Source organism: Podarcis liolepis (genome assembly GCF_965112155.1).
Source record: "Podarcis liolepis genome assembly, chromosome: 14".
Taxonomy (NCBI): Eukaryota; Metazoa; Chordata; class Lepidosauria; order Squamata; family Lacertidae; genus Podarcis; species Podarcis liolepis.
The window spans coordinates 29,203,827-29,228,512 of NC_139569.1; the positions used below are offsets into that span (position 1 = coordinate 29,203,827).

Below are 24,686 nucleotides of genomic sequence, written 5' to 3' on the forward strand. Positions count from 1 at the left end.
TAGATTTCACTTTTGTACTTTTGAAAAAAGCGTCAATAAAAAACTCAGACATCCTGCATGCATTGCGCAGGTTATTGTTTATATTATTTTTTGCATACTTTACTCTGGTTCTGAGGGGGAAGGAGGGGCTATTAAGAACATAAAGAGAGCTCAGTTGGATCAGGCCAAGGAGGTGGAACATGCCTATTGTGGCTAGTAGCCACTGAGAGCCTAATTCCTCATGAATCTGCCTAAACCCCTTTTAAAGCCACCGTAGTTGATGGCCATCACTGTCTCCTGTGGAAGCGAGTTCCGTAGTTCATGCGCTTCATGAAGAAGTACATTATTTTATCTGTCCTGAACCCTGAGTTCTGGTATTACTTTTCTCTATTCAGTTGCACTCCTCCCCATCTGTTTACCCATTGCTGCTGCTGCTGACAACAAAATGGCAGCGGTGTTGGGCCCAGGCTTAGCCACAGCAGGTCCCCTCGAGCGCCATGTCCTGGCCTAAACCACGCCTCGCCAGAGCAGTTTCTCCTCCACCTACCCGCCTGAGAATATTTTAGTAGACAAGCCCAATGATCAGTCTTGGCGGTAATCTTCTGAAAGCAACTCCCCTCCCCAGTATCTGATCTTGAAACTTGAAAGACTAGCCATAGTCCAGAGCATCACATCTGGGAAGTATGAAAAGACCCTCATCTGCAATTTAAAGAAGTTTAAAGTTTTTCGGTGGGATGAATGAAGACCGCATGACAGATCTATTCCGTGGCTCCACATGATTGCAAGTCTTGAGAGACAATAGAGTGCACCTCTGGGAGTGAAGCCAAACCACTGCACCAGCAGAACCAAAGTGACCTCCCTGAGGTGCAAGCCTGGCCATTGTGTATGGAGGTCCTGAGCAGCCCAGATGACACGACCCCCCTCTCAGCCTCACTGATATACGGTCCAAAGGAAAGCAGAGCAATACATTTGGCACCAGCTGAGCTACAGGAGTTACCTAAAGGAGGCATGCAAAGCACCATCCAAAGGTCTTAGAGACTCCACTCCAGATTTGTGTAGGATTTACTCCTTAGCCTTTTCCTCTCCTAAATATATTCCTCAAGGCAGCCAGCAGAGGTTGAGGATCAGAGCTTTTCTTCTCCTAGATGGGCTTCCGTCCCAGATTGATGAACCCCATCTGCCCCTCACATCCCTCTACAGCACATGTAGAAGTACAAAATAAAATCGTTCTTTAAACAAATTTAAGGGGCAACCCACACTGGTCAGTTGGGCAGGGGGAATGGGAAATGGAGGAGAGGAGATGGAATGGCTTGCTGGGAAGAGGGTGTGGCTGGCTGGCTGGCTGGAACCCTGAACAGGAGTACTTCTGCTAGGAGGTGCAAATGCAATGCAGCTGTTTGTTGTAGGTCCAACTTGCAAACATCTTAATTACAAGGCGGGGTTTAAACATGCTAGACATGATCTCTGTGTTTGGATGGTCTTGCACATAGAGCTTCATATTTATATGCATCCTCCAGGCTGCATTCAAATTTATTCTTTGCACCGTACCAGAGACTGAGTCTTCCATGGTCCCTGTCTTCCACAATGGTTGGTGCAGGGCTGTGACTGAAGGGAGGGGAGCTTAGCAAGGCAAAAATATTCCTGACTTGACAGATCGGAAGTGGTGGTGTGGTTTTGTAACCTAACCTACCCGTGTGTGTGTGTTTTAGCACATAGGAGTGTGCACATAACACTCTCTCCCTCTCTTCCCCTCCTTCCTCCCGTGCAGCTCCAAAAGAGTGTTGTGATGACTTGTTTTCTTCCCAGATATATCTCAAGGTAACAGCAATGCACACTGTTTTTCCAACCCAAGCTACCACACCCTGCCATGTGGTGTGACTTCACGGTTCTTTCCCAGTAATCTGGATGGAAACCTCTCCAGTAAGGTAGATATGACCCTTGTCTTGCCCTCCATTCCTGGCACCGTTCTCCCCGGTTCAAGGAAATGTGCCGTAATGGTTCTGTTTAGTTGTCATGGCTGAATAAGCCTGGGGTAGGCAAAATGGCACCCTCCAGATGGAATACAACTCCCATCATCCCTGATCATTGGGCATGTTGGCTGGGGCTGGTGGGAGCTGGAGGTCAACAACATCTCGAGGGCACCATGTTGGCTGTCTCTGGAATAAGCTACCCAGTTCATGGACAACCAACATGTGCTTTCTAGATGCTGTTGGACTACAGCTCCCACCAGTCCCCAGCTAGTACGGACAGTGGTTAGGGTTGATGGGAGTTGTGGTTCAAGATCTGGAGATCACCATCTTGTCTGCCCCTGGAATAAGCTACTCAGCTCATTGACCGCCAATGTGGTGCTTTCTAGATGGTGTTGGACTACAGCTCCCATCAGTCCCCAGCTAGCACAGTCAATGATCAGGGATAATGGGAGTTAAGAAGAGACTGCTGGATCAGGTAAATGGTCCGTGTAGTTCAGCATCCTGTTCTCACGGTGGCCACCCAGATTCTCCAATTGGAAGCTCACAAGCAGGACCTGAGTAGCACAGCAACTCTGGTCACCTGTGTTTCCCAGTAACTGGAATTCAGAAGCATTACTGCCTCCAACCATGGAGGCTAGAAGCCATTGATAGCCTCCATGAATTTCTCCATTCATCTTGTAGTCCAACAACATCTGGATGGTGCCACATTGGCTAACCCTGACTTCAGTTGGTGAAACTGATCATGCTGTTGCAGTCCTCAGCTTTCACAGGTGGATCAAAAGAAGAGTCAGATAAGGTGAAAAATGACAAGGGGTCTTCCTTATTGTGGCTTGAGGCAGCAACAGATTTCTCCAACCTGGTGCCCCCCAGATGTTTGGGGCGGCAATTCTTATCAGCCCCATACTAGGGCTGATGGTAGGTGTAGTTCCAAAACATCTGGAAGGCATCAGGTTGGGGAAGGTTGGGGTACAGCCTCCTTTATGATGCACACCTTTTGTAGGGCATTGCAGCAACCCAACATGGCTGCCTTTCTGGAATTTGTCTCTTTCAAAAGTAATTCCTCTGTTGTGCATCTAACGAAGCAGACTAAGACTCTAAGAGAGCTCTCATGGCAACAAAACTCATTAGCTTTTAAGACGTCCGATCTGCTGCAACGGATTGAGATGCTCACTCTCTATAAAAGATTTGGGTTCTTCCTGATCACAGGTGGACCCATTCTTGCTCCCTTCTAATTGCTTAGTTAGCTTATTGTCTCTGTCAATGATTGGTCTTGCAATTGTGTCCTCTGACAAGGGTGCAGTGCCCTGTTGCAGGACTGGCTAAGGGACTGGCTGTAGCTCAGTGGTGGAGTATCTGTTTGGCATGCAGAAGGTTTCAGGTTTAGCCTCCCAGCATCTCCAGGTAGGGCTGAGAATATCCCCTGTACAAAATCCTGGAGAACTGCTGCCAGTCAGTGTAGACAATATTGAGCTAGACGGACCAATGGCCTGGCTTAGTATAAGGCAGCTTCCTCTTTCCCTGTGTCTTAAGGGAAGGACCATAGCTCAGCAGTAGAGCATCTGCTTTGCATGCAGGTCCCAGATTCAACCCCCAGAATCTCCAGGTAGGACAGGGAATGTCCCGCTAATGAGGACAGCCACTTACAGTTACTGCATAGACAATACTGAGCTAGATGGAGCAATGGTCTGGTTTGGTATAAGGCAGCATCCTATACGTAGGAACAATGCTTCTAACCTAGGATTGGCTGGCTGGAAAGTCACATGCTAGAGCACTTCTTCATTGAACTCCCACCCAATATACTTTGACCACCCACAACCAGGTTCTTTGTAAGTTCAGTTCCCTGTTCTCACCCAGCAGCACCTTAGCCTCCATTCATCCCCAAATGATGGTGGGAAGAGGAGCTCAGAACAGCTTGCCATAGCTCCTATGGGGAAATTTGCCAGGTACATTGTGAGTGATGTGTCTATCAGATGCCACTCACAATGGAGAGACTTTCCCCCCTCCTTATCATGAGACTGGGAACAATATGCAAACAAACACAGCTATCCTCCAAAATTTGTTGCTCTCCAGTTTTTGTGATGCAGCCCACAAAATATATAGAAGTGCACATATTAGCAGAACTTATTAATAAGAAGGCATGTATTAGTAAATAAAATTTTAAAAATACAGAAATGCATTATATTAAGAGGAGAAACTTGCAAAAAAAGGTGTATATTGATGAGGAAATTTGCATACAAATACCGTAATGGGGGGGCGGGGCAAGAAAGGCACACTATAATGCTGATGAATTTTTGCAAGGACCTTTTTTGTTAAAATTGCAAACAGATAATAAAATATGCTGAACCGAAGACGAGAAAAATGAGGTATTGAGGGTAACCAAAATTGACAGATTTCCCATCCCTACTTGAGATGCTGAGCGAATCCCTGTTGCAACAGACTGAATTGTTTCTGCAACTACCTCCTGAAACTCTGTTTGGATTTTGCTGGTGGATCTGTTTTGAGCATAGTGATCTCCTCCAAGGTTGCTGATTTTTTCCTTGAATTGGAAGAATTCCTCTTCATTGTGTTGATTAAGTGAACCTCCCTCTTTTCCGACTAGTTTTGTGACTGCATGCTAGTATCATTTTGTGGTGGTGGTGGTGGTAGTTTTATATATATATATATATATATATAAGCCCCTTCCCCCTTCACTGTTTTCTCTGGGTTGTGTCTTAATTTGTAAGTCATTTGCACAAGCACCTGAATATTCTCTTGGGGGGGGATAGCAGTTGTGGCCCCCCTGTCCTTCTCAGCATGCTCTGGTGTAGCCAAGCTCATCTCCTTCTCATCGCATCTTCTCTGTCCTGCCAGTTTCCAAAGTTCCCAGTGAGTCTAACTAGCTTGTTCCAAGGAAAGACTCTCAGCTTCACTTCCCCACCTGCCTATTTCAATTTCATTTTTCAACCCCCCTTGGCTTTGTTGGTGGGGCTCTTTAATTGCTTCTGCATTAACTCCTTGCTGTCGTGACTCTTTGAACAGCTCAGTAATAAAATCCTTGACAGACGCACTGCAGACTGGAGAGCTTACGGCTATCTGAGTGATCTAGGTCAGTAATTTTCATCCATTAAGTCATTTGAAGTCCCAGGTCCACTTAAAATATGAGTTTATGCAATCAAAAGACCCTTGCTTCCTTTAAACAGTCCGTTGTAGGTTTTCTAAAAACCTACCCAGGTGGGTTTTGTCCTACCACAAAGAAGTCTATTGAAAGTCCAAGTCTTTTGTTTTGTATAATGCTGAATTTCACAGGCAAAGAGAGTTTTGACCAGGTTCAGGAGAGTGCCTGTTTGGTCAGTTCTCTTTATTTAGTGGATGGCTTAATTCTATGAGGACTTTGTGCTTCTCCACACTTCTTCATGTCTTGCTGCTTTCCCCTGGGGAAAACCACTCTTCAGTGCTCAGTTGGAGCAAATGGAAATAGGACGGTTCGTGGATTGCTGTTTGTTCCAATTTAAAGCTAGAGTGACTTTTCCCTGGGAAAGGAGCAGGGCAAAGGGGGAAACTACTTGGCCCCATGCTTTCTAGGCATGAGACAAGAGGAAGTGTAGACAAGCCCTTTGTTTCAGTGCTGCTTTCTGTCATAGAGGTGGCACTATAGCACTGCTTGTTATATGGAGTCTGATGGTGAAAATCTCATACAGAGATAGCCAACAGCACTGTAGTGGCATGTAGTGGTAGAACACATGCAGTGCAATGCAGTGCAGTGCAGTGCAGTGCAATGCAATGCAATGCAATGCAATGCAATGCAATGCAATATTAGAACATCAAAGGAAGAAAAAGCACATTGATTCCAATCTAACCACAGAAATACTCTTCTTCTTCTTCTCTCTCTCTCTCTATATATAAACATTTTCCAAGTTGTCTAGCAAGGCATAAGCAGTGTATCAAACTGATATTGTCAGGCTGCATTTATATTTATATATTTTCTGTTCCTGATTCCTGGCTTTATTTACATAAAATCATTATTAATTGACATTCTTATTGAATCACTTTCAGGTTTCATGACCATGAAACAGTATATACATTTTGTGAAATAAAATAATTGTAGTATTAATTTTTAATTGTTTTGTTAGATACTTTTTTATTTCTGTTCATTATTTATGCACTCACAAGGCACCTAAAATTTACTAAGCACTGTGTAGAGATTTATTCAGCGCTGTGCAAGCTCACAGTCTACTAGACATGATACAAAAGGGAAAATAGAGTGAGAAAGGAAGAGGAAAATCAAGCAAATTCAGATGCCAATTCTTTAAGTTGTGTAATTGATCAACTAGCTTGAATGGCCAGTGAGAAGGAGATGGTTCTGGAAGAAAAGGGTCAAATGGCAGCTGGTCCCAGATAACCTGATGGAATGGGTTTGGCTACCATGTCCTCTTCCACAGATGCAGCCAGGTGGAAATGGGAGAAGTGGAGCCAACACCAGCATTAACAGTTTCAAGAGTAACTTTCTGCCTGGTTTTCCTCTAAATTCTCCTGCCCTGATGCAGTTCATACTGAGAAGTTCATACTGGCCATTCATACTGAGAAGTTCATACTGAGCATTCAGGAAACATTAGGACCAGACGGAGACCACCTGTTGTTTCCTGGGCGCTGAAAGTTCAGAATGACACTCCCTCATCCACATAAATACACAGAGTGACAAATGCCACCACTGATAAATTTCATTGTGGGATGGTTGATCATTAGAAAATACTTAGCAGGCCAGATCAGGCCAACAGTTTGTTACCTCTAAACTAAATCCGTCCTCCAGATTTAAGGCCTTTGTTGTGAGCTTGGGTTTAAGTTCTCGCTCATCACAATGCACTTTTCTTTTTTTCTTTCCATTTTAATGGCCCATTCAGCTAGATTGTCCATCTATAATTGCTTTGGGGTGGATATAGCGCTGGCACAAGTTTGCAAACAGCAAAGAAACAGGGAGAATTCGGGTGTCTGTATATGTGCATTTCTCCCTCCCACAGAGAGTTCTAGCAAAGTTAGTTGGTTGCAAGGACGTAGCACTTTGCTGCGTTTTCTAAAATACCACTTTTTCAATTCAGAGACTGTAACAGGAGTGCAGAACTTGTGACCCTCCAAATGTTGTTAGATTCCAGATCTTGTCATTCCTCAGTTCCCATCATTCCTGGCCATAGTGTCTGGGTTTGAAGGGCGCTGGAATCCAACAACTGGAAGCCTGCAATACAGGCTTGTCCTGTTAGTGATTTCCCAATATCTTTGTTTGATGGCTTGATCAGTGTGTGTGTGTGTGTGTGTGTGTGTGTGTGTGTGTGTGTGACTGTAGAGAGTCTGGATACTTTTCATTTTGGCTGCCCATTGTAGCCCTATTGCCTTTCTTCTTTGGCGATCACTCGTAGCTGAGTAAGATTGTCTTCCATGAAAACGGTCTTAACAGTGAGTCCGTAAGTGACTGTGGAGGTCCAATTCTGGATCCACACATCTGTCCACAGGTTTCCAGGCTGGAGTTGATCACGGTGAGGGCTTGTCAAATGTGCCTTCCCTTTAGTTCGTTTCTCCCTTTTGTCTTGAGTCCGTGCTTCTTCAAAGTCCGTGACACCTTTGGTAACGACGGTTCTCCAATTGGAGCGCTCACAGGCCAGTGTTCATATATGAATACCAGCATATCATTTTCCACACACACAAAAAGCACTGGCTTTGATGCAGGCCTTAGCTGAAAGACTAGCGCCTTCAAGGTGGCTGCTCTAGGGAATGAATGCAGCCCAAACCACAGCAGCATGGGCATACAAATCAATGCAAAACTGAACTGGACCTCCTGGCAAGCTGTGCCAAGCAGATGATAAAGGGTCTGGAAACCAAGCCTTATGAGGAATGGTTGAGGGAGTTGGGTATGTTTAGCCTGGAGAAGAGAAGGCTGAGAGGCAGTATGATAGCCATCTTCAGATATCTTAAGGGATGTCACACAAAAGATGTTTTCTGCCATTCTCAAGGGTAGGCGCCAAACCAGTGGATTTAAAGGACAAGAACAGAGATTCTGACCAAAGGTTAGGAAGAAAGTTATGATGGTAAGAGCTGTTCCTCAATGGGATGGACCACCACAGAAGATGAACTCTTCTTCATTGGAAGTTTTTAAACAGAGGTTGGGTGGCCATCTGTCAGGGATTCTTTAGCTGTGATTCCTGCATGGCAGGGGCTTGGACTAGACAACCCTTGTAGACCCTTCCAACTCTACCATTCTATCATCCCTCAACACGAGTCTTGCATATGGTTACACCAGCTTCTATTGCTTCATAAAAATACTGGGCAGTGGTGGCTTGTGCCCATTGGGACTGGTAGAGAGGGAAGGCAGGGAGGCCAACTGTAGGTGGGACCAGAGTCAATGAGTGGTGGAACCAACTTATTCTAGTTTTTCCCCCATCCTGCTTCCCCCCTCATTGACTTCTATGGGGGCAAAACTGAGACTAAGGACAAGCAAGCTGACAGCCAGAGTCACCCCCTGTCATGGTTGTTAAGGAAGAAGGCAGGCAAGTGGCTGAGGGCAGACTGAGGTTGGTGGGGCAGCCTTTGTTGATAGTGGTCTTTGTGTGAGAAGAGGGGCCAGGAGGAAACCCTGAACAAGCCTTATCCTACTCCACAAGCACCATCTCTCTCAGGCCTCTGCAAGTGAGCCTATTCCATGCCGTTGGGGTTGAGCATGGTGCATGTTCACCAGTCATAGAGCACTGGGATTACTACAAAACCAGCACACCTGTGTGTGGCCAGTCCCCTTAATAGCAAATGTGGGTGCTGAGCACCAACAGAATTGTTGGGAGCCAAAGTGGAGCCACTGGGTGTAGGCATCAGCAAGCTCAGGAAAACCCTAAGTCAGGCATAGGCAAACTCAGCCCTCCAGATGTTTTGGGACTACAACTCCCATCATCCCTGACCACTGGTCCTGTTAGCTAGGGATGATGGGAGTTGTAGTCCCAAAACATCTGGAGGGCCGAGTTTGCCTATGCCTGCCCTACGTTTTGCAGATGTAATTTTTTAAAAACCATCCCCCAATTGAGATTTTATTTTTATTTTATTATTATTATTATTATTATTATTATTATTATTATTATTATTATTATTATTATTTTAATGGTCCTCTGAGGGCTGGGCACATTTAATAGTCATGGAGTGTTGACTCAGGAGGAAAAGGGGGGGAAAGTGGGAGAGGAGAGTGGAGTAGAGTAGAGTAAAAATCCTTTTTTGTTGTTACCACCTCAGATTTTGCAAGGGAAACATTTGAATGTCAGCTGCAGACGGGTGTCCTCAAAGCCAGGCCGGGGTGGGGGGGAATTTCCCATCCGCCTCGTTGAATCTGTGCAAATTTTAAGTGGCTTGCAAAATGCCCCCACGTCGCATCATATAATAAGGCATCTCATTTTGAAGGGACTAACCTTCAAATCCACCAGCGACAGAGGGCTTCAAAGTAAGTGCTGCAGATGCATATTTATACCTCCATTGTGTTAGATCGCTCCCTAATTTAGCTGAGTCCCCGGCAGGAGATTTTCCCACTTTCCTCCTGATGAGGAGATTTCCTTGCCAAGGATTTCCAGCTGTAAGAGAGTGCATTGAAAATAGAAACCCATCCATGCTATCTCCATCTGCAAACAGGTGCAGAGGTAGCGGGATTATGGGGTAGAGGCAGCTCAACTCCTTTGAAATCAGAAGTTTTGCCATTGAATGTGAACACCCTCCATTTCCCCCTTTGCTTGGAAGAATTTAATGGACTAAATTTTTCATATGAATGTTTGCACCACAAAGAGTAGCCTGAACAAATTTTACATGCCAGGCAATTTTTTGCATATACTTAAAAAAAAAAAAGTTTATCCATTTAATGATACCAGTAAGGGAGGGATCCATAGCTCTGCAGCGCACTAACGCCACCCTTCTTGACCACTGCACATCTCTCTAGAATGGCTTTGACCGCTCCACACAGGTGTAGTGACAGCAGGAAGAACAAACCTCTGTTCTCCCTGTCTCATACGAAATAAATCTTTTGCAGCCTCTCCAATGGGGAAGATGTTCGTACCAGGGACACATTTCAAGCTCTTTTAGTACTGCTTCTTCACCCCCCGGTTTCTGAAATTTCACCAGAGGGGTCAAGTGTTCTCAAGAATGCCTTTGGTCACCATGAGGCCTAGAAACCTGCCTTTTTCAAAATGCACCCAAATTGGATTATGTCCTTGCATATTGTCTCAAACTGGGTCTGCTTTCAGTAGTGGGAGTTAGTGGCATGCCAGATGAAAATCCTCCTCCCCAAGTGGCCTGAGACTTGGGATGGGGGGAGGAATTCTACTCACTTCACATATAAAAGTTACCTGATTTGCACTTTGGGAAGCAAGATGAGAAACTGTCATTCACCCACCCTTCAAAATCTGCAGTTCTCCAGCCAAGTCATGTGTATGTAAATGCACATGCTAGGATAAAGTGTGCATATGCATGCATATATTAGGGGGAATTGCTTTGAAGAAGAAAAAAGGTGCATTTTTGCACACACAAAAATCAGCGAACTGCAAAATTTTGAAGGGTGGTTGTGGGTCAGTCCATGGATTGTTTCAGAAAGTGAAAATTAGGTAGATCTGCCTTAAAATGCGAAGAGAAACTTGTTTCTCTGCTAAAGCGACTTCTGGCGAGAGATCCAGACACCCTCCCACCCACATGCCACTTGCTCTTTGCAAGATGATTCAACACATTTCTCCCTCCCTCGCTTATCCCCCCCCTCAAAAAAAAATCCCTTGTGTCAGCCAGCAGAGCGCATTGGGCTCCCCGCCCCCCACCATGGTCAAGCACTCACTTTTCCCTGCCTCTGCATCACAGTGAGCCAAAGGAGACACATCTTTCTGCTGCACAAGTCCAGTTTGCATAAAGTTATTTATGCATTTTCCATTGTATATTATTTTTGTGCAGGTGCTTATGGGATGAATAGACGTCAGAACACATACATTATGGAAAAAGGCTTCAAAGGTATAGTATCTGATGCTGGCAAGTGACCCCATAGTGGCCAGTTTGGGTAAGGCAGGAGAGGTGAGCTCGCCAGCCCCAAACATCTGCAAGGTGGTTGTTAGTCGGTCTGCAAGCAGGCAGGCAAGCCAGCGCGTTTTTTGAGACCTCTGGCGACAGCCCAGCTTTGACTTGGAGCTTTGCCATGCCTGTTGATCTCTGTCCCACATTCCTGCTGTTATTGCCTTCCTCCTCCATTGGCAAACGAATTAGAACTGAGCTCTCTGTTTAGGAAAGCCAATGGCAGTAGCACTTGGTAGATGTGGATCCACAGCCCACCTCTGATGTGGACTTGCCATGTGGTTTTGAGGCAACTCGTCCCCTGCGCCTCAGTTTCCCTACTCCCAAGGGTGGCGGGCCTTCTTCAGCCTGAGGGCCGCATTCCTTCTGAGCAACATTCCGGGGGCCACATGCCAGTGGTGGGCAGAGCCAGAAGCAAAGCTGGGCAGAAGAACGAATGTAAATGTTGCCTTTGTATGGTGGGATAGTATCTGCATATGCTCAACACACTCATCCTCTGGAAAGCATCTGGTTTCAAGGACACGTTCCAGCCAGGCCAAAGCATTCAAGGAGTGTGTGTCCTGGGGAGAGCTCCAAGGGCCAGATAGAGAGGCCTGGGCAGCCATATTTGGCCCCTAGGCCTGAAGTTCCCCATCCCCGCCCTACACTGAAAATGGAAAGACTGGTGGTTTACTTGGAGGGTTGCTGTTAAAATATCTGCTCGAGAAATAAATGTTTTCCCTGAGCCTTAGACTAGACTATAAGAGCACCGCACTGAACTTTTGTGGATTTAAGGGCTAAAGAGCAGGGATCAAAAATGGTGGCATGAAGAGGGTTTTCCTTCTCTTAAGAAATGTTTTCTTTTCTTTGCTGCTTATTTCCTTGCTGCATTTATATCTCATATTCCATCATGGTGCTCAAGGCGACGCAGAACTGGGCTCCAGGCACTAGCCAGGCTCCGACTAGCAGAAGCAAAAACCCCCATTTTGAAATATTTTTAATTTCTCTCTGCAAGCTGCCCAGACAATCTCTGGTTATAGTGTGGCAGATATACGCTGAAAATAAACAAGGTCCCTGTATCATACGCTTTCAGACCCAAGCACCAAAATCAGGGCCAGCGCCAGAAATGGTCATGGCGTGGATCTACACAAAACGGGGGCAGGGGGGGGGAGAGAGAGACCACTAAATTTATGTCAGGAATTAGATCATTATAACAAAATAAAATAAAACCTTTGGGAAAAGGCATATAAACATTTTCTGCTCTCTAACGCCATCTGGTGTTACATGTTTATAGCACCTTCAAATCGCTGTTTCTTTACTAGTGTAGCTGAGTCCATGGTTGGTCATATTAGCAAGGCCCCTGAGCCCAGTGACAAGGTTCCCCTGGACCTGTTCCTCCTCTTAACAAAAGAGCATAAGAAGAAGAGCCCTGATGGATCAGGCCATTCTGATCCAGCATTCTCTTCTCAGAGTGCCCCACCAGATGCCTGTAGGAAACCAAGGAGCAGAACATGAAGACAAGAGCCCTAATCTCCTGTGGCTTCCAGCAACTGGTATTCAGAAGCATCCTGGCCATTCACCATCCTTTGTGAACTTGTCCAGTCCTCTTCCTAAAGCTTTACAACTTGGTGGCCATCGCATTCCATAGTTCAGCTATTTCCCCTCCCCACTTTGTCCTGAATCTTGCAACACTTAAACCGTTGCAACCTGCTTGCTGGTTTACATGCCTCTTAATCTGGCCCAAGGGAAAGCTGATGGGGAGAAGGAGGAGCAGGAGTGGCTGTGGTTAAAATTTCTGCATTAGGAAAACAACCAAATAGTTGTGGGGAACTATGAAGTCTGATTGTATTCTATCAGGTGATTGACAGGTAGAAGCCAGTCTTGAAGGGTGGGTCACATCCGGACCCACCTCCAGATCTGAGTAAATTAAGGTCTCAATTTAGCACCAAGAATGATAATGAAGGAAATAGGTGTGTTTCCATGGTAGAGCATCTCATGAACTTTGTGGGGGAGCCACCACTGAAAAGGCCTATTCGCACTTCGCCACCCCCCACACCACCCTCAGATGAAAGCTCTGAAGGAGACCACAGGGTTGGGCTGATTCATATTGAGGCAGAGACAGCCCATACAGTGTTGTGGTCCTGAACAATTTAAGCTTTTATGGGCCCAAACTGGAGCTTTGACGTGACCCCAGAAACTAATCCGTAGCCAATGCAGTCAGGCCGCAATTGGGCTAATAAGCTCAGGTCTTTTGGTCTCGGTCCATAATTTGGCAGCTGAATTCTCCACTAGGCGCAGCATCTGAATTATCTTCAAAGGCAGCCCCATGTATAATGCATTATAGTAATCTGAAGTGTGTCTAACTCCCCTCCGCCCCCCCCCCCAAAAAAAAGAAAGAAAAGGGAAATAACTTTTGAGATGGGATTGTGAAGTTTGGAGCCAAAACTGCAACGGGACCTGGAAAATCTGATTTCCCCGTGTGTGTCCTTTTTCTCATTTAAAACCCACGTACAAGAGCCCCCTTGTTTATGGACAATTGAACCGTGCTGCAGTGATAGTCAAGGAGAAGTGGGAGAAGGAGTGTTGGTTAACTCCAGGCACAGTAATATCAGTTGCTGGAAACCACGGGAGGAGAGAGTGCCTTTGCTCTCCAGTCCTGCTTGCGGACTTGACACTGGGGCATCTGGTTGGCCACTGTGAGAACAGGATGCTGGACTGGATGGGCCATGGGCCTGATCCAGCAAGCACCTCTTATGTTCTCAGAGGGGGTTACATGAATAGAATAGAATAGAATAGAATAGAATAGAATAGAATAGAATAGAATAGAATAGAATAGAATAGAATAGAATAGAATTTATTATTTATACCCCGCCCATCTGGCTGGGTTTCCCCAGCCACTCTGGGCAGCTTCCAACAAAGTATTAAAATACAGTACAGTGGTACCTCAGGTTAAGTACGTAATTCATTCCAGAGGTCCGTACTTAACCTGAAACTGTTCTTAACCTGAAGCACCACTTTAGCTAATGGGGCCTCCCACTGCTGCTGCACCACCGGAACACAATTTCTGTTCTCATCCTGAAGCAAAGTTCTTAACCTGAGGTAATATTTCTGGGTTAGCGAAGTCTGTAACCTGAAGTGTATGTAACCTGAAGTGTATGTAACCCGAGGTACCACTGTAGTCTGTTAAACATTAAAAGCTTCCCTAAAGAGGGCTGCCTTCAGATGTCTTCTAAAAATCTGGTAGTTCTTTGACATCGGGTGGGAGGCGTTCCACAGGGTGGGTGCCACTACAGAGAAGGCCCTCTGCCTGGTTCCCTGTAACTTCACTTCTTGCAGTGAGGGAACCGCCAGAAGACCCTCAGAGCTGGACCTCAGTTTCCGGGCAGAACGATGGGGGTGGAGATGCTCCTTTGGGTATACTGGACTGAGGCCGTTTAGGGCTTTAAAGATCAGCACCAACACTTTGAATAGGGAAAGGGGGTTTGAATAATTGTAAGTAAGTAAGAAAAAAAGCTCAGTCGGTAGAGCATGAGACTTTAAATTTCTGGGTCATGGGTCCAAGCCACACCTTGGGCAAAAGCTTCCTACGTTGCAGGGGGGTTGACTCAGTGAGCCTTAGGGTCCCTTCCATCTCTACAATTCTACGATTCATATGCTTGCAAAAGCCTGTGGTACAATTTGCATGAAATTTGCACACAATAATTTCTATGTATAGATATTTCAGGGCAAAATAAGACGGTGGTTGGGGAGGTGTCACTACATTTCACAGGGCACCCCCCCTTTTTTTTGGCCCAAACAGCCCAGAATTGAATTCAGTAGTAAAGTGGAAGCTTTGCACTGTGAGGCTCTGTTAACTGTAATAAATAAATAGGCCTCTCTTATGAATAAATAAGAAAGAAATAATATATTCAGTTTACATCATGCCCTTCCTCCTGAAGGAGCCGAGGGCAGCAGACTCAGCAATGATAAAGCACCAACAAAAATTAAATCCAGTAGCAATCAGTTTTAAAGTGTCTTAAGGTAGTTAGGAACATTCTAAAAAATGTGTATCCGTTAGTTATTGGTAAGACAGAGTATTTTTGTTGTTATTATGACCAGCCCTTCACCAGCGGGTCCCAGGGCAGGTTACAACAATTTGAAATTCAGAACTAAAAAGAGTTGAAATAGTCACAGGATGAGCACTGAAAATGCACGTCTCAGGTGTCAAAGGCCAGGGTGGAAGTGCATCTTCAGCATTTGCTGAAAGATGTATAGAGAAGAAGCCAGACGCACTTTGACCAATCAGGACGAGAGGCTCCCGCTCTCAGAAGGGCAAATGCAAATAGAAGTTATGACTCTGTATGCAAATATGTGACCTCACCTGTGAATTCCTGTGTGAGGAAGGAAATGCAAACATTCATCACTCAGCAAGCAGTGAATAGTGAAGTCAGAAAGAGACCCGGGAGGCATTTTGTAATTTCCAAAGGCCATGGCAAGCGCAGCCAGGCCAAAATGGCAGCCAGTGTTGTGTAGCCGTTGAACTAGGACATTTCCCCCAATCCCTACTTAGTCATAAAGCTCCCTGGGGCTGTTGGGCCCTTCGCTGCCTCTCAGGGTTTTACTGAGCAAAGAACATGCCAACTTGAGCTCCTTGCAGGAAAGGTGGGATATAAATGTAACAGTCATTTAAAAAAAGCAGGCTGTTCCCAAAAGAGAACATAAGCATCCAATATGGAGCTCGTTCACCAACCTTGTAAAAACTCAGGTACTTTCCATCATGAGAGATTTTTAATCCTTTCTCACTCTCCAAACCAGTTCCCTGGTGAATTGTCGCTCGCCCTCCTTCACACCTTGAAGCTGATCTTAGCTGGAAGCAGGGAGATGGGTGAGGTTTCCTCACCTTCACAGCCCATTCCTGCTTCAGAGTGAGGCAAGCTGTGTCAGCCTAGTGCCACCATCTCCACCCTGGTTTCCTCCAGATGTTGTGAACTACAGCTGTCAGCTGGGGTTGATGGGAATTGTAGTCCAAAACATCTGGAGTGTGGCAGGTTGGGGAAGGCTGCGTGTGTTGCATGTGTTGCGTGATGGGTACAGTAGCTAACTAGGATTGGGAAGAGCCAGGTTCAAATCCCCACTCATCCACAAAGCTTGCTGAGTGACCTTCAGACGGTCATTTCTCCCAGGTCAAAATAACTTCTGGTGTTAAATGCATGCAGATGGGCAGATGGTTAAGAAATGCAGATAGCATCAGAAGCAGAGAGAGAGAGAGAGAGAGAGAGAGGTATCAAGATGGCAGCATGTGTGGCAGTGGAATGCCTTTATTTTCAGCAAGAAAACCCAGAGATCACAAGGACGTAAGGGTAGCCCTGCTCTCAGAGCGAGATGCCTCAATGGGAAACCCGCAAGCAGAACCCGAGCACAAGTGCCTCCTCCCCTCCTCCTGTGGCTTCTAACAGCTTATACTCAGTAGCATCACTGCCTCTGACCACAGAGGCAGAGTTAGAGCCTTCCAGGGTGGGGTGGACTTTGGGTCACATGACATAATTCCTCTGGATGCTCCTTAAGAAATCTGAGAGGTGGGGAGGGAACCCCAGCTAATATCCTTAAAGTGACAGGTAAGTGACCATCATCCGATTCCCTCTTTGTATCCACGATAGAGCCAACAAAGCTTTATTTTTTACCTGGTGGTCTGAGGCTGTTTGCAAGATCGCAGAGCTGGCATTCTCCTTCGCACCTGAGATGAATGTTTCCTGTATTACGATGAGGTGGTGGTGTCAGCCTTATAAATGATGTTGCTGTCTATAATGTCAGTGGTGATTTGCAGGACTGCACAAGCAAAACAGAAATGTCAGGTCCCTGCCCCACCGAGCTTCCAACATTCCCAGTCGGGAAGTCAATGAAGGGAGGGAGAGGCAGAGATAACAATGGTTTTATTTCACATTTTCGGGAAGAAATGCTGTTTGTCTGAAAAAAAGGCAGAGGAGGGAGGGGAGAGAAGAGAGAGCAATGTGAAAACTGGATTTTACCTTCCCGTAGAGATCACAGAATTTCTCTGCTAGCAAGCAATCTTCCTTCTAAACCTATTTTAACATGAAAATCTAATCATGCCATTCTGGACTTCTCCCTATAAAGCAGTTCAAACAAACAAACAAACCAACCCACGTTCCATTAAATGTGTGGGATTTCTGGGTGCCACCCCTGTAACAGGTATTCTACCCAGTATGCCAAAAGACTTTGCTTGCTAGCATGGTTCTCTCTGCCAGGGAGGAGGGTGGGACTTGTGCATGATCTCTTGGTATGGAAAGGGGGATCTTAACCAGTGTTATCCTTTAAGGCAGGCGTCGCTAGTTCATGGCCCTCCAAGCATTGTTGGACTACAGTTCCCATCAGCCCCAGCCAGCATCGCCAATGGCCAGGGATTTATGGGAACTGTACCCCACAACATCTAGAGGGCCGCGGATTGTGCCATCCCTGCTTTGAGGGATGTGGGGAATGGTGGCATGGGGTGGTTGTGTGTGTACAAACTGATGTTCTTAATGTAGCAAAATGAGACCCTTTTGACCGCAGAGTCCGTGGCACTGAAGGGCTGTTTTCTTTCCTACTGAATGTTCAGGAAATGACTTGCGAATGAGTTTGGATGAGCAGATGGTTTGGAGAGACAGTGGTTCGGAGATCCCTGAGGCGTAACTGGTGGGTCCCTGTGCTGTGCGCTCTGAGGGCTAGAAACCCCCTCCTCCCCTCCCCCTTCTCCTCGAGGTCCGGTCGTATGTGTGCTAAGAGGCCGGCCCGGCTCTTGTCTTGCAGACTATATGAAGGGATCTGCCTGCAGCTCCAGCACCTGTTCCCTCAACAGCAGCGAAAACCCCTACGCCACCATCAAAGACCCCCCCATCATGGCATGCAAACATTCCGAGAGCAGCTATGTGGAAATGAAATCTCCCGTTCACCGGGACGCATCCTATTCTGACACACCAGCCTTGTCAGCAGCTAATAAAAACATATACGATGTTGGTAAGTATCTCCGGTGATCCAGCTGCAAGCAGGGAGATCTAGCTGGTGCTGGGTCATCAACGGTGGTGCAGCCCAAGTTTTTGCTGCGTTGAAACTCCCCATGGCCCCCTGCCCATTCATTGGCCACGCTGGCGGAGGCTGATGGGAGCTCAGCAACATCTAGCAGGGGAACCACACTGGCAAATGGGCAGGCCAAAAAAATATACACTGACTGCTCATTGCCCATTGAGTTGGTGCAAAGTTACTACTGTTTCCTTTGCAAACTGGCAAAGGGCTTTCCCAAAGTGTGGTTAACTAGCAGTGGCGTAGCGTGGGGGGCAGTGGGCCGTGGCCCTGGGCGCAAATTTTCGAGGGGATGCAATGAGACGCCCCCATGGCAGGCTCCTTCATCAAGGCTGGGGCTGCAGGGAGGTAAGCGGTGCCAGGGCAGGACCTTTGGAGCTGGGGTGGCGGCAGCGCTTTCACCGCACGGCCGGTGAAGGGACACCCGCTTTTGCCCCGCCCCTGGACCAGCCCCTGGACCAGCCAGGGGGGAGCGAGTGGGAAGGTGCTGCCACTGCCACCCTCCAAGGAGGGAGGAAGGCAGGCAGGAAAGCACTGCCAGAGCCATGCTCAGAGCAACACAGCAGTGCTCCTGCCTTTGTGTTTCACTGCCTTATCCATGCTCCCAGGTTAGGGCTGGTTTGCAAGGAGAGGCTCCCTTGATTAGATGCTGGCCAGTGAAGGGACTGACCGCTACACCAGGGGGCCAACACTTAGCGAGCCCTGGGCACCGGTAACCCACGCTATGCCCCTATTAACTAGGGCTATGTGGCTTCTTCGTCCAAGAATTTCAAGTTCCACATCCCAGCAATCCAAATTGCACGACGTGCCAAATTTTGCGCCAGTATGCTTTATTTGTTTTTATGCACATGTCTGTGTTTTCCTAATGTTTTCACTGTTCTGCATAATTTATCTGGGGCTTCCTTAGCCATGGGAGGGACCAGTGTGGGTCTGCTGAAGCCTCTCTTCCTAGATTGCTGGCAGGGGTGGATGGAGCAGCCTGGTTCTGGTCTGTGTCACTTTTCACCTGCGTTCATTCCTAAGTCTGTTTGGTCCTGATTCCAAATTAATCTGCAATTAAATAATAATAATGATTTACCTGGGAATTTGTATAGGAAGAGCAAGTTTCATCTCGGTGTATGCATTTTTAAACAGATTTGAGCCAAATGCATTTCGTACTTTGAGCTGAGAACTATATTGCCATCTCTGGGAAAGTTTGGAAGCCAAAGGATAGTTAAGTTCCAATTCAAACATCGGTTGTGTCAGTGTACACCAGAATTCACTAAAAGAGAATTCCTCCAGCTTCCATAAATATTGGTAATCACCTAGCAACTTGTGTGTGGCTTTTGCTCACACACTTTCGGCTGGAGGCACTAGAAACATGGTATATTTGGGTTTTTAGAGACAGGGGAGGGGGAGAAAAAATAGTGGTTCTGAGTAACCTGAGCTTTACATCCATTACCACATTTGCTGTGTACGTTTTTCTTAGAGATGGGTGTTTCTGTCAATTTTGGTTTTATTTTTCTAGACTTAAGTACATTTTGCCACACTTCTACATCAGTCTGAAATCTTTTTAAAGTCTTCAATTTTGCCAGCATTTTTGTGTGCATTTCTAACATTTCTGTGATAAATTTCTTCTAAGATAATGCATTTGATATATTATTTTCTCTTTAACATTATTATTAATTTTCTTGCTTCGGGATTTCATTTTAGTATTTGCCCTAATCTGAGGAGACCCATTGAAAGTAATGGACCTTGCTCACTAGGTCCATTAATTTCAGTGGATAGATTCTGTCAGAGCTGCTTGAAGATCCTAGCTCACAGAGGATCACGCTAGCCAGCGATCATTAAGTAAAAGTCTTTATTGAATTACAGTTTCCATTCTCACGCTGCTGCGCGCAACTCTACGTCTAGTAGCTAGATCGGCGAAGCTCCGTCTGAGTCTCCGCCCCGTGTGCACCAACTTAATATCCTAGCCTTGCTCCACCTTTTCCGCCTGACTGTCCTCCTCTGGGTCCCTCTACCCCCCGGGGCTTCTTCCTTCCGGGATTCTTCTGACGCTGACCCGGACCCTCCTGCCTCCTTGCGCCGGGCTTTAGGACCTGGTTCCCTTTCGGGGCTGCTTACTGCGCCGCCTTCCTCTGCATTTGAACTTGGCGCGCGCGCCCAACCTTCCACTTTCCGCTTAACCGTTTCTTCGCTCCCCGATGGAGGTGTGGCCACTCCTGACTCGTGCCCTCCCTCCTGTGGTGAGCTGCCAGCGCTTGCCCCCTGGCTCCTTTCCTCTTCCCTGCTCTCTGGCGGTGACGCTGGTCCCGATTTCCAACTGCTCTCCTCTGAGTCCCCTCTGGCTCTATCTTCCTGGGGTGTCCCCCTAGTCTCCCCCCTTGCCCTGGCCACTGGTGCTCCTTTCTGTGAATCCTCTGATTCACTGGAAAGACTAGGAGATCTCGGGTCGTCGTCATCACTCATCTTTTCTTCTGCCTCCTCCCCTTCGCTCTCTGTTTCCTCCCTTGCCCGTGCCTCTGCTCCTAAACCCCTGACAGATTCTAATTCAGTTGGCTACAACCCAAAGCTTTAATACTAATGATCTGTGTTATGCTTTTATATTCTGTTTTCGTACGCCACTCTTGGGTATTCTCTGATTTTGGAGCAGTTAAATAAATATAAGCATATTTATGCTCACTTCCACCTACTAGTTTATTGGAGAAGCAAAACAAATAAAACAATTAACAACAATATCAGAGAAATAACAAACATCCACTTCCAGTACTGGGTAAATCAGAGGTACAGAATGAAATGTAAACAGTTAAAAAGAGGTAGCAAACAAGATCTACAAAAAATAAAGGTCAGAAATAAGTTTTTTTAATGTGATATAGTACGTATGGGAGCCCTCAGAAAGTAACATATAAGCCCAATAGTGTGTAACTATCACCAAATAAAGTCATACACAGTAGACACTAAATCTCTTAAACACAAAAATGCTGCAGGATATATATAAAACATGTTTAAACCATTCATAGTGGTGTTTTTCCATCTCTGTGGTGGAAAAGTTCAACGGGAGTCTGTGTGGTACTCTCTGGATTGTGCTGGATTTCATCTGAGCAGTCCTAGGAAGCATGGCTAATGCACAGGGGATGGTATGAGTTAAGCATCCAGGCAACACTATGCCAGCTACCTATGGGGGAAGAGAGCAGACATTGATATGCTTTTACTGCCAAAGTTAACGCAGAAAGAAGCTTTTGCTAAGGGAATAATTGTCTGAAGCAGCTCATGGTAGAGGTAGCCAATGTGTTGCCCTGCAGATGATGTTGGACTACAACTCCCATCCCTCTTGTCTGTAGGCCATACTGTCTGAGGCTGATGGGACCTGGAGTCCGATAACATCTGCAAGGCACCACATTAGCTACCCCAAAGCTTGGTAGCAGAGCTAAGGAGCCTCGGCTCATTACTAGAACAACCCATCCCAGAATTCCTTGTTTAGAGCTAACAAGCTTTGGAATGGATCATACTGACGGTGTTTGCACAGACATCTTTTGTCTTTAGCATCTTTCCCCAAGTCTTTTGTTTCTGCTTAGAGGAGGCTATTCAACAGGTCCCTGTTTGTCTTTGCAGAGCCCACCATCAGCGTCATCCAAGAGGCTCGTCTCCGCAATGCTGTCTACATCCAAAACCCATACGACATGCCCAGGAACAGTCACATCCCCTGTCACTATGATGTTCTCCCTGTAAGACACAGCCCAACGCATGGGACACTTTGGGACAAGCAGTCTTAGAGGGCTGTGCGTGCTGCTGCTGCACTCATAAACTTCATTCCCCGATGCAATGACCGAAGAGAAGACAATCCTTTCTGTTTTGTTCTGCTACACGCTGGATAAACAACAACACAACCCAAGGAACCCGAAGACGAGACTTGTATTGGGCCAACTTCCTTCTGCATGAAACACTTTCTTTTTACAAGACAGTTTTATACCGATCACAGGAGAAACCAAGAAAAACTGCTCTATGTACAAACTGGGAGGGGGGAAAGGCTCCCAGAAGCAGTTTCTCATGCAAGTCTAGTGTTGGACAAAGTGTATCTTACTGACTTGACTTTGCTTTTTAAATTGGAGGGGTGGGGGTGGAGGGGAGAAAAGAGACAAAGATCCCTTGCTGTAAGTTCTTAGAGCTGTATGTACTATACTATCACTTGCTGAAAAAGAGGGGTTTAAAAGAACTTTTAAAGACAAGACAGTAGAGGAGAAATAAGCTCTGCATTGAAGAACCACAGGAGGGAGCAGGGCTCAGGTTGCTTCTGCCATCCTGGCTAGACAACGTGCTTGAGCTCTGCTTGGTTCCTCAGCGTTCGTTTTGAGTGTGCACCTGCTATTCTACAACTCTGTGTGGAAGAACCAAACTATCTGGTGCTCATGCACTTCCACTACTGCTTCAAAAATGCTTCTTGCTTGCAGCGGTGGAGAGTGCCGAAGAGGTCAATTTCAAGTAGAGAAGAAACGAGGGTACTCCCTTGAGGTGCTTCTGTTCTCATACTTCAGCATTCCACTATAAACAAGGTTCAGAGGCAGAGAGATACTCAGCCACATAAAGAAATGCCAGAGGTGGCAGGATAGGTGCAAACATAGGAAACTGTTCTATATTGTATCAGAACATCTAGCTTGGTACAGTTGATGGTGTCTGACTGCAGCTCTCTCCAGGGTTTCAGGAAAAGGTTTTCCCAGCCTACCTGGGGATGCTGCTGGGGATTGAACCTGGGACCTTCTGCATGCCAAGCAGCTGTACTTAACACTGATCTACGCCCTCCCTTCAAGCCATGCCACCTAATACAGTCAAATCAACAACATACAATTTCCAGAAGATTTTTTTTTTTTTACAGGCTCACTCCCCACCAGGCAACTGCTCATTCTATACACAGTATTTTGATGTGATGTTTCCTTTTGCGCATAAGATGCCATGGCAGCAGACACAGAAATTGTCACTGTTCAAAACTTCCATTTTTCCCTCTAGATTGTTTTGAGCGTGACCTATTGTTGGGACTCAATGTATTTATTTATTTTTTAGGGCACGTGCAAAGAGGGGTTGCAAAGAGGAGGCTGCTTCACCAGGAAATACCAATTTAACAGTATTACAGTTCAGTAGGAACCAGATATGTGGGGGAAACGAAAGGAGTTTCTAGAACTGGTATGGCTGGAAATGTCCTGTGTCTGAAACTTTGGAGACTTGCTGCCAATATGTGTAGGCAATACTGAACTAGGTGGCCAATCATCTGACTCAGAACACGGCAGCTTCGCACACCCACATTCTGAGAGCTTCAAACAAGTCCCCAGCTGGAGTGGTAATCTGATAACAAATAGTTCTTGTTGTAGAAAGACAGCTAGTGACCCACCACGCTCATTTAGGAAGTCTTCCTGTAATAGCTAACAGGCTCCCCTTATGAAGACAATTGCTTCTGATTTTTGGAGATGGGCAATGCCGACGAGATCCCTCTTTGTTGCCTTCAGTGTGTGAGCAAACTGTACGTTACCTGTCCGTGGCTGTAGGTATGTGCTGGCATGGAAACAGTGGGCGAATGGCTGCCACTCAGTGGCAGAGCATCTGCTTTGGTTGCAAAATCCTAGGCTCAAGCAGCAGCATCTCAGTCACCAGCAACTAGGAAATACCTCTCTGAAACCCTGCAAAACCAGGGACTTCAGTAGAAGGCAAACCCCTATGTCCCTAGTGCAAAAATGCAGGACATTACTCCTGAAGAATGAACTTCCTATTGGTGATCACAGATGTACTGATCTTCTACAGGCAAAATGAAATGGCAGACTCTTTCTAAGCCAGGCCCAAAGGCATTTGAGGAGGATGGAGTAGATGTTATTTGCACATAAGGGGTAAAGTTGCCAGGAACAGCTGCAGCCTAAGCAAACACACTGTTCTCTTAAAACTGAAGCACCTTTTGTTTTCAGTGTTCCTGAATGCTTATCTTTGGAACACAGTGGCCAAAAACGTCCCCTTTCATGCTGATTGGGCGGCTCGAAGGATGCTGGAGACAGTGACCCAGCTGCAGAAATAGTAAGGGGTCTTTGACCCTCTGTGACCTCAGACCACTACACCACTGAGGTACAGGATTGGTTTCAGCCAAGTAGCAGACTTGGGTAGACTTGTTGCTGGGTGTAAAGCTCAGCTGAGTCAGTGCCAGACTTTAGCCCAAGAGTAGGGGACCTTATTGAGGCTGAAAAGTTTTCTGAGGGCCACAGGGCAGTGGCGGACGTGGCCAGATGTAAAAGTGTGCGGAGCAATGAATGTCAATTTTGCCTTTGTGCCATTGGCTAGATTCTGCTCTGTCATTCATCTGGACAAGCAAGAGGCATTACTCAAGTTCAAGGACACATTCTAGCCAAGCAATAATCTAGGTGGAAAGCAGGGGCACCAAGGGTTCTGGGCCCTGGGGAAGGGTGCTAAAGGCCAGAGGCAGAGGCCTATGTTTAGCCTAAGGTTCACCACCCGTTCGGCCCATTGACCTGTTCAACATCCACCGGTAAGTTGAGATAACTAATGGCAGCTTAATCCCTCTCTAGAAGCAGCGTTGAAGTACTGAAGGCCTCTCTCTCCTAAAGCAGGGAGGGGGATATCTTATGAAACAGAGCAAGGATGTTCCCCAGGAAGGATGACAAGATTTATCCACAGCACAGGAGGAAATGTAGT

At 46.4% G+C, this 24,686-nt stretch overlaps 1 protein-coding gene across 7 annotated transcripts in view; it reads left to right on the top strand.

The window, feature by feature from the left end:
• MEGF11 (multiple EGF like domains 11) overlaps positions 1–23,168 on the top strand; it is a 336,636-nt gene extending 313,468 nt beyond the window's left edge. For 2 of the 7 annotated variants that reach the window (XM_083475003.1, XM_083475005.1), the window contains 3 exons: positions 10,875–10,931; positions 17,751–17,957; positions 21,615–23,168. In XM_083475003.1, coding sequence (XP_083331129.1) covers positions 10,875–10,931; positions 17,751–17,957; positions 21,615–21,775 — 425 coding nt within the window. In that variant the 3' untranslated portion in view covers positions 21,776–23,168. Of the gene's footprint in view, positions 1–1,785; positions 1,905–4,967; positions 5,035–10,874; positions 10,932–17,559; positions 17,637–17,750; positions 17,958–21,614 lie in introns of those variants that run through there. The other 5 variants (XM_083475002.1, XM_083475007.1, XM_083475008.1 and 2 more) reach the window with 5 other exon arrangements.
• Positions 23,169–24,686: the final 1,518 nt, after the last annotated feature.